The sequence below is a fragment of the Mesitornis unicolor genome, unplaced genomic scaffold, assembly GCF_000695765.1.
Source record: "Mesitornis unicolor isolate BGI_N332 unplaced genomic scaffold, ASM69576v1 scaffold39010, whole genome shotgun sequence".
Classification (NCBI taxonomy): domain Eukaryota; kingdom Metazoa; phylum Chordata; class Aves; order Mesitornithiformes; family Mesitornithidae; genus Mesitornis; species Mesitornis unicolor.
This window is the reverse complement of record NW_010161010.1, coordinates 13,782-22,264: the sequence shown is the minus strand read 5'-3', so window position 1 is coordinate 22,264 and position 8,483 is coordinate 13,782. Positions and strand designations below refer to the sequence as shown.

At 34.9% G+C, this 8,483-nt stretch overlaps 1 protein-coding gene across 1 annotated transcript; it reads left to right on the top strand.

The window, feature by feature from the left end:
* Window positions 1-3,172: 3,172 nt before the first annotated feature.
* On the top strand, window positions 3,173-7,345 carry LOC104546342 (E3 ubiquitin-protein ligase UHRF2-like; the record flags this gene model as incomplete). The annotated part of the gene is made up of 2 exons (XM_010191712.1): window positions 3,173-3,415; window positions 6,939-7,345. Coding segments are annotated over 2 exons (507 nt in total), but the record flags the coding sequence as incomplete, so codon positions are not given.
* Between the last annotated feature and the right edge of the window lie 1,138 nt (window positions 7,346-8,483).

Sequence of the window (8,483 nt, the reverse complement as noted above, 5' to 3'; positions counted from 1 at the left end):
CTTTGTTCCCAGAAACAGGCAGTGTTACAGAGTCATTGACTTGGTCTAAATTTATATGGTGGCTAATATTCTGGAAACATATTTTTTGCTAATACTATAAAAAGGTGCTCTTTTACTTATCACATTGCCAAACACTACATCTTGCCTCATTTGAAGTGTGCTTATAGTAGTCTTATCTCTGTTACTGTGCTTTCAGACTTAGGTGTGACATCACTGGTCACAAAATAATCTATAGTCATAAAATATTTCTGCAAAGGATTCTGATTATAAAAAAATCCCACCCAACAACAAAAAAACCCCCATAACAAAAACAACCAAACTCACGACTACTTGGGCAGAGAACAGAATACTAATTCCTTGTCTGCTTCATAGTATTAACTTATAATTTTGCAGTCACCAGTTTATTCTGCTGACAATTTAGTTCATGTTCATCAAAGCTGACTTTTTTTAATTACTATGCAGGAATAGGTAGTCTGTGCATGGTGGTGGGTGTGTGCATCATTAGGGAATTCTTATTCTTACTCCAGGCCTAGCCTAGGTATGTCTTGCTTTCTGAACATGTTAAATACATTTATTCCTGGACAGATTAGTTTAACTGGTTTTTTTTTTCTTGTCTCGTGCTGATAGGGAGAGGGAGGATTTGGTTGTGGATCAAAGTTGTAACTTAACTCTGCAATCATGATTGATGAATAGATCACAAAGATTAGACACAGGACACTTTTAGTTGGATGTTGACACTGGTTACCTAGTTATGGTAGATAATTCAGGCTGTTCAGATTTAGATCTTCACTGCATTGACTTTAAACTGCAATACCTAGAAATATTTTTCTGTCAGCCTGTACATGGCATGCCCTGAGAGAAAGGGAACAATGACAGTTTTTCTTTGATCTCACCTATGTTCTGCCTATGTATCTTCTCTCTACCAGGAGCAAGGTTATACTTTTTTCTCCACTGCATTAGCTTTCAAAAGACTTCCTCATGCCATAGGATTCTAGAAAGTGTGCACTGGCACCTCTGCCACAGAGGTCCTACTGGAACAGGAAAGCAGAGCAGAAGTTATGTTGTCTCCAAGAACATTGAATTCATTATTTCAGAAGTTATCTGCTTTGCAGTTGTACTGCTGATTTTTTTTTTTTTAAACATTTTGCTACAGAAAAATCACTTGATGGGGGATTGAATCTTCAAAGTGGACCTGGAGTGGGTTTCTTTGTCCTCTGAATCTAAGAGTTGTCAAAAGCGCAGGAAAGTATCACATGGTGGGATGGGAAAGGTTACTTAAACTTGCTTAGGTAGCTTGCTACTCAGTATGTAGCCCTGGCCTAAAGCTCTAGGGATATTAGGCAGTGTGGGTAGTCACCTGTAGATTAACAGCTGTGGGGGAAATTTCTGTCTTTAACTTGTGTTCATTTACTAGTTATGACATCAGCATCTTCAGTACGGTATTATCTGCTGTGTGTTTAACACTCAGCTAACTAAACAAGGGTTGTTACCATAGCTGTTGGGAGACAGCTGGGTCAGCTTCAATTACATTGAAACAAACTGTAAGTATTCCTGTTTATGCATCCTAGCTGTGAGTGCAGTAGGTATCAGCAGTAATTTTCCTTTACACAGATCTTGAATTCACAGAAGAACTGATTGGTTTCATGAGTGTCAGTGTAGGTCCATAACTGTCCTCCTCCCTTTAGAGTTGTTTTGAAAAAAGGGGATGAAAAGAGAAATGTGCATTCTACTTAACTATATTAGCGAGAAGCTGGAGAGTTCCTTCCCACTTCTTTATTTTTTCTGTTCATTCCTGTTCCCTGCTTCTTGTTGGATTGATACTGCCCATAAGGTCATGAAAACAGATCTGTTTGAAGAGGTATCTGAAGCAGTGATGTTGAAAATCGAACCTATTCTGGAAAAAGACCAGTTAATTTTTTTGTTGCAAAAGTAATTTGGAAAGAGGTGGGAGTTTTTTAATCACACATGTTTTTCTCCCACTGCAAAATGTAACCAGTCAAATTCTAGTTTTGATGTCCCAAAGCAATGCATTATACTTTAAGTAAATACCTGCTTGAAGGATGCTGTAGATCATTGAGAGTATTTAACTGAGCAGAGTGGCACTGGTCACTACTGTTTTTCTTCTAGCATACAACTTGATGGTTTTTGGTGTGAGTTTCATAGTTTAATTGTAGGTAGGTGAGATCATCAGGTAAAATAAAGATGATAACAGGTATCTTAAAGCAGTGCAGAGTGGGACTCAAAGCAATGTTTAGTAACTGTGTGCTGTATATGATTAAAAAGTCTAGTTCTATTTATATTGTGGTGTTTGCCGGATCTGATTGCATCTGGAATATAGTGGGGCCTGATGTACAAGGTTATTTAAGGGTGTGCTACAACATACATGCTCAGGTTTTTTTTTAAACTGACTAGTTAAAAATCTTGCTTTCAGTGAATAATCTTGTTTTGATATTGGGATTGAGGGGCTGGGGAACAGGGAACCTGGCTAAATCTGGAATAGAAGTGCTTTTGAATGCCCTCAATTTAGGAAACTTCCTGTCGTAAACTTGAAAGCCCAGTATGTATTTTTGGTGTTGCTTCCCTCTAAGTGTAATTGCTCTTACATGATAGTTTCAGATCTTAAGACTTTTGAAAAGTAAAGGGAGTTGTATGTGTAGGAGGTTTTTTTATTTGTAGGTGTTCTGTTTAGGAAATAGTTTGCAAAATATTAAGGAAATATTAGTTATTGCCTTTCTCAAAAATTGAGAAAGATTGAATTGTGAAATTATGTAGCTGAAATATACACAACACAATGATTGCTAATTTAAAAATTCTTACATGTATTTATAGCTATTGCATACATAATTTAAGTTGTGACATTGGTCCTACATGTTTTTTTATTAGAAAATCACTGCATTATTTTGGATGTTGAGACATAATTAAAAGGTCCAACGTGTGTAAAGATCTGTTTCTAATTATAAGCCTTTCAGTGATTTTCATTGAATGAATTCATGGCTGCAGGTAACTTATTGAGAGCTTGTTTATGCACATGCTTAAGAAATAGGTTTTTATTTATGTGAAATAGATGGGTTGTCTCTTCTAGTCTGTACAATTATTGTCTGTAAAAGGAAGATTTGGAAACTAGTTTTGTAGCTCAAGGTAGAATTTTACAAGTATATCTTTCTTTTGACAGCTGGAAGATGGACACACTTTATTTGACTACAATGTTGGACTGAATGACATAGTTCAGCTTTTGATACGTTCTGAATCTGAAGCTCCTACTGCTGCTTCTGTGACAGATCAGGATGGAAAAGTCAATCCCTGTGCTGTTTCCAACTGCAAGAACAAAGTCAAAAAAACAAATAGTGGATCACCCAGTCAGCCATCTACGTCATCACGCTCATTTCTCATTGATCCTGGCATTGGATTGTACAAGGTATGTACAGACTTCAAAAGCTGGAAACCTGCATCACACTTGTGGGTTTAATTTTATTGTTGAAGTTTATTGTTTTATTGTATAAAAGTGTGTATCCTCATTGCTTTCTTTCATGATTTCACATAATTCCCAATTTCACATAAGTCAAATTGACTTCACTTAAGCTAACTCTTGCAGAGTCATTAAAGTGTCTCTGTACCAGGCTCACTATGTTGCAGATTTCAGGAGAGTTCATAACCTCTGACACAGTGTGTTCTCCAAAATATGTTCTGTAAAAAGTTTAGAGTACTCATGAAACAGGTAATAATAAAAAAATAGTATCTTGAATATGTTGGCACAACTTCTGTACTTCCTTTTTTTTATTTATCTGAGTTTATTACAGTGGGAAGAAACACAGTTTTTCAGTTCTGATGCTTTATAATTAATCAATGAGTGTAAAAGGTAGTATGAGAAAAGATGAGGAGAATACTGGGAAGATGGAAGGGCATAGAAGATCAGTTGATCAAAGGAAAGGAGTACTAAAATACATATTTTCAAGAATGCTAAAAAGTATATCATGTAGTCTCTCAGCCATTTTGTTCAGGGGTTAAAATAAAATAGAACAGGGAATGGTGATACTGGCAAACACATTTGGGAAACCTGTTCTCTTGAGTCTACTGACATTTTTGCAATCTCTAAGGACCTGACACTTCCTCCTTAATTGCCTGTGAATTGACTTTTTCAGTCAACTACATGGTTTTTAACATATATAGAAAAAAATAAGGGTACTGTCATTGCATTCGTTGCTATTTGTAGGTGGTAGTGGGAACATTTAGAGGATTTCTACTTAAAGAATCAGGAAACTTTTAAGAATATATTTTTAACCGATAATGTAATTCAAAAGTAGTAAACTTGTTAAATAGAAGTCAATAAAAGAGGCCATAAACTGAGCCATATTATATGTCCAAATAGATGGATATATTTAATTATTTTACATTTGCTTGTTTGTCAAACAATAATGAATTATCTAGTTATAGGAAGGAATAGTTTGTTACAGCTCCTCTGGCTGAGGAAAGCTCTGTGCCTCACTGGATCTGCATCCAGAGCTAGACCCAAGATACCTGTTACTTACTGCATGTTAATGAATAGTCTCAACCTGTGTGCTCTCCTTTGTCTTTCTGATTTCAACTACCAAAAAGAAAGCCAGTATGGAACCTGTAATTTTGGAAGAAAAAAAAGAAGGTAGTAGAATATTGGAAGCAATAGTTAATAATTAAATCGCTGTTAGATGGTTGAAATAGTGCCTTAAACAGAGTTCCTCTGTGTGGTCATTGTTATGTAAATTGGAATGTTTTAGCTTGTTTTTATTCCAGTTGTACCTGATACCTGGTATTTACATGGGCTCTGAAGGACTAGTAGTGGGTGGAATTATGTTCAACTCCTGTTACTTGTTACTATGACTGAGAATTGATGTTGGTATCTGGTTTAAGAACTGGGGGCCCATCCCAAGATGGGCTTAGCACGTGTGAAGGATATCGCCTTGGCTAAGAGTAGCCACAGCTGATCTCTAATGCCAAAAGAAGGAATACAAGACAGGTTACAAGAGGGGAGTTACAGTAATGCTGGTTAGGCATGCAGGACTGTTGCTAGAAAAAAACAAAGCTCATTCAGAAGCATACGCATGTTTCCTTTTCTGATTCTCACACTGTCTTCATAACTTTTCTTCCAAAAATCTGTGGCTGTAGTAAAACATTTTAGCTGAGAAATCTAACTAGCTTGGAATAGAAAAAACAAACTGAATATATAATTAATATCGGTACTTTTTTAGTACTGTTCAAACAGAGCTACTAATAAACCAGTTGTTAAGCCCGACACCACTAACAAAATAGTTGTCTGATGTTCCTCAGTGGCTTGTAATATTTGCCCTTACTCTCTGCAAGGGAGGCCTGTTGTGTAAGCATGCACATCAATTTTTGGAGGGATGCATTGGAGAGGAATGATTAAGGGAACTTAACATTTTTTAAATTTAGTTTTACACATTTTACACTTTTTTTTTGTTCTGCATCTGGTGATGATTTTTGACATTGCCAACATGGCATCCTCTGGCACTTTCGTAACTGGTCTCAAGAAATAACAGCAGATGGGGAGATCCTTAGTAGTGAGGGTCTTGCTCAACTATATTTAAGAGAGGAGAAAGTAAAGAAGCACTGTGAGGTACAACTAATTAATACATGTAGGGTTGTGTAGGGATGCCTTCATGAGTGTTCTTTCTAGAAGTGCTGGTATCCACTATTTGTTTAGATTGATAGATTTTAAATGAGGCTGTCTTTCTCTGGTTTGTTTATTATGTGGCTGAAATCTTCATCTTGGTAAACAGTTGTACTTTGAATACTGCAGGTAATGGGAATAAAAATTTAAAAATACATGTTGGTATTTTACATGGGAGGAAAACTAAAAGATTGAGTTTTGGAGGTTATTTTAAGAAGGTGAATGAAAAGGGTAAAATAAAAGGTACTCCATTCTTGTTAGCTTGTTAGCTCAAACTGCTGTCAGCTGCACTTTCAGATGCCTAAGGACTGCTTCACTTTAAATACTAAAAGTTACCATGTTTTTGGTTTTTGGCTTGCTCCTGCAAAAATAGAGTAAGATTGTTCAGATTATAGAAATTAGTCTTTGGGGTTAGTAAGAGTAAGTATCTGTCTGCCACCACATTCATAGTTGACAAAGGCTGTAGCTGAAACTAAGTATATATGTATGTGTGTGCTTACATATATGTACATTGTATATATAGATAGTTGTTTATTACAGATGTTTTCTATTATATGACTGTGCAGTAGTTATGTTGTAATAATTTTTTTATACTTGGTATACTGTTGATGAAGTGTTATTTAAATCTTTTCAGTGTCCTCAGTATTAAAGTAATACCTTCTTAATTAGCTGAAGACTTGAAACATGATTTAGAATAGTAAAGTGATTTGGTTGCTTAATACCAATATTACTGTGAGTACAGAAGGGAGAAATTCTGGGATATAGCTCCATTTCTTGTCATTTCACCACAGTCAGACAAAATCTTATGACTAACCTTGTTAGACTTGTTTTCTCCCTCTCTCTCCTTGGGTCTTGAAGGGTTAAAAAAAATCTTGGAAGCTAGAAAGATAGAACTTTAAATAATTCCAAGTTGTGGGCTGTGGAAAGTCTTCAAATCACTTGTTTGGGAGCTAGTATTTTAATGCTGTGTATTTTAGCCATAAAGAACAATTGGTGAAGCAAGAGCCAAAGGATAATAAAAGAGATTAAGCTGTATGTCAGGTTTGGGGAAAAAAAAGTCTAGTCTTGCTTTTTAAAATTACATACAGATTATGTACATATTAGATTTTAATAAAGACTAATAAAATACTTGCTCAAGCTCAACTGATGACTAGAGTTTATTATTTTGCTGATAACAAAGTTATGTGGTAGTGTTGTAAATTGTCCTATTTTTTTTCCTTATTTGAGATTGTATAAAATAACTGTAAATTCATTATTCTTTTTTTTTTCCTTTTAGATAAATGAGTTGGTGGATGCCCGTGATGTCAGCATTGGAGCCTGGTTTGAAGCTCATATAGAAAACGTTACCCGAGCAACAAAGGGACATAAGAATGGTAAAGCTCAAAAAAGTGGCAATTCTTACAAAAGGACTAATGGAAACTTAAGTCAAGATCACTCTAGAGAAAAGGCAAATAATCTGGACAGTATTCCATCCACATCTTACTCAGACTGTATGGACACTGATGAAGAAGCTATTTATCATATCAAGTACGATGAGTAAGTGCTCCTGATACTATTTTGAGGACATCACATATTGTTATTTGGTTTGCATAAACCAAGAATTTCTTGAAGAAGCTTGAAGTCAAAGAAAGCAAGTTCAATATTGCAACCAAGAAAAAAAATATTAAAAAATTTATAACACTTATCAGTTGGATATAGTAAATCCATTGGGAGTAATGATATTTTTCATGCCTAAATACTTGTCGAATATTAATTTATTTGTCTTTATGAAACTTAAAATCCATCCTCCTTATATAAGAATAAGAAAGTATATAACTGGATTTTTACTGTGGGTCTTTCCAAGTAAAGTATTGTTTTAATTTCTTTTTTAAACTATTCCCTGTGTATATTCAATTCCTCTCATTGGAGCTGAAGAAGAACTCTCATGAGACCAGATTTTGTTACTTAATTTGGATCAATTTTATTCCAAATAGAAGACTTTTTGCACAAAATGACAGGTCTTCACTTACAGTAAAGGTTTGTTATAGAGAACTTTGTGACTGAGGGCATTGAATTGATGCTGAACTGGAGAGAGTGTCTTAAAGGCGGGTTGTGGGGTTTTTCCCTGTTTGTTTGTTTGTTTGTTTTCTGTAGTAAAACAAATTTCTGCAGTGCATGGATGGGGAAACCCTGAGTTTGAAGGGATTTTTTTAGTTACAAACAGGTTTTGCACCACTTCATTTGCTTGAGAAATTGGTCTGTTGTGGTTTTTGTTTGTTTTTTTTAATATCTGTTAAAGCATTAAGTTAAGCTTCTAAATGAATAAAACTCTAAATGAATTGTGGATATTTAATTTTTGGTACTAAGATTGGAAAAAATACTGTAGTCTGTGCAATGTAAGATTAAGGTAGAAGGATGCAAAGTATATTCAGTATTAACTAAATGTGTATTTCTAAATTACGTTTTTAGAGAAACTTTCAACTTAAATTATTTTAATATGTAACTCTGAATCTGACTTACACAGAGCACTTTTGTTGCTCTTACTAGTAGCAGATAAAGCTTAATGCACTTTTAAAACTATGTAGAGTTCAGATTATGTGCAGCTGTGAGTTTTCTACTTAAAATGCTAGAGAATTACAAAGGTGGAAGTAGAAATGTAAATATTTCATTGAATGTTGCAAGAAATACATGAAAATAACTTAGTCAACCAGCTTGATCAAAATGAAAATATTTTCTTGTGAAATTAAATGTCTGTTGTGGTATAATTTCAAAGACCTGGCTTTAAGTTTACCTAATTTTACAATACTCTGGATGTATGCAAGTTAGCCATGGGCAGGCATTC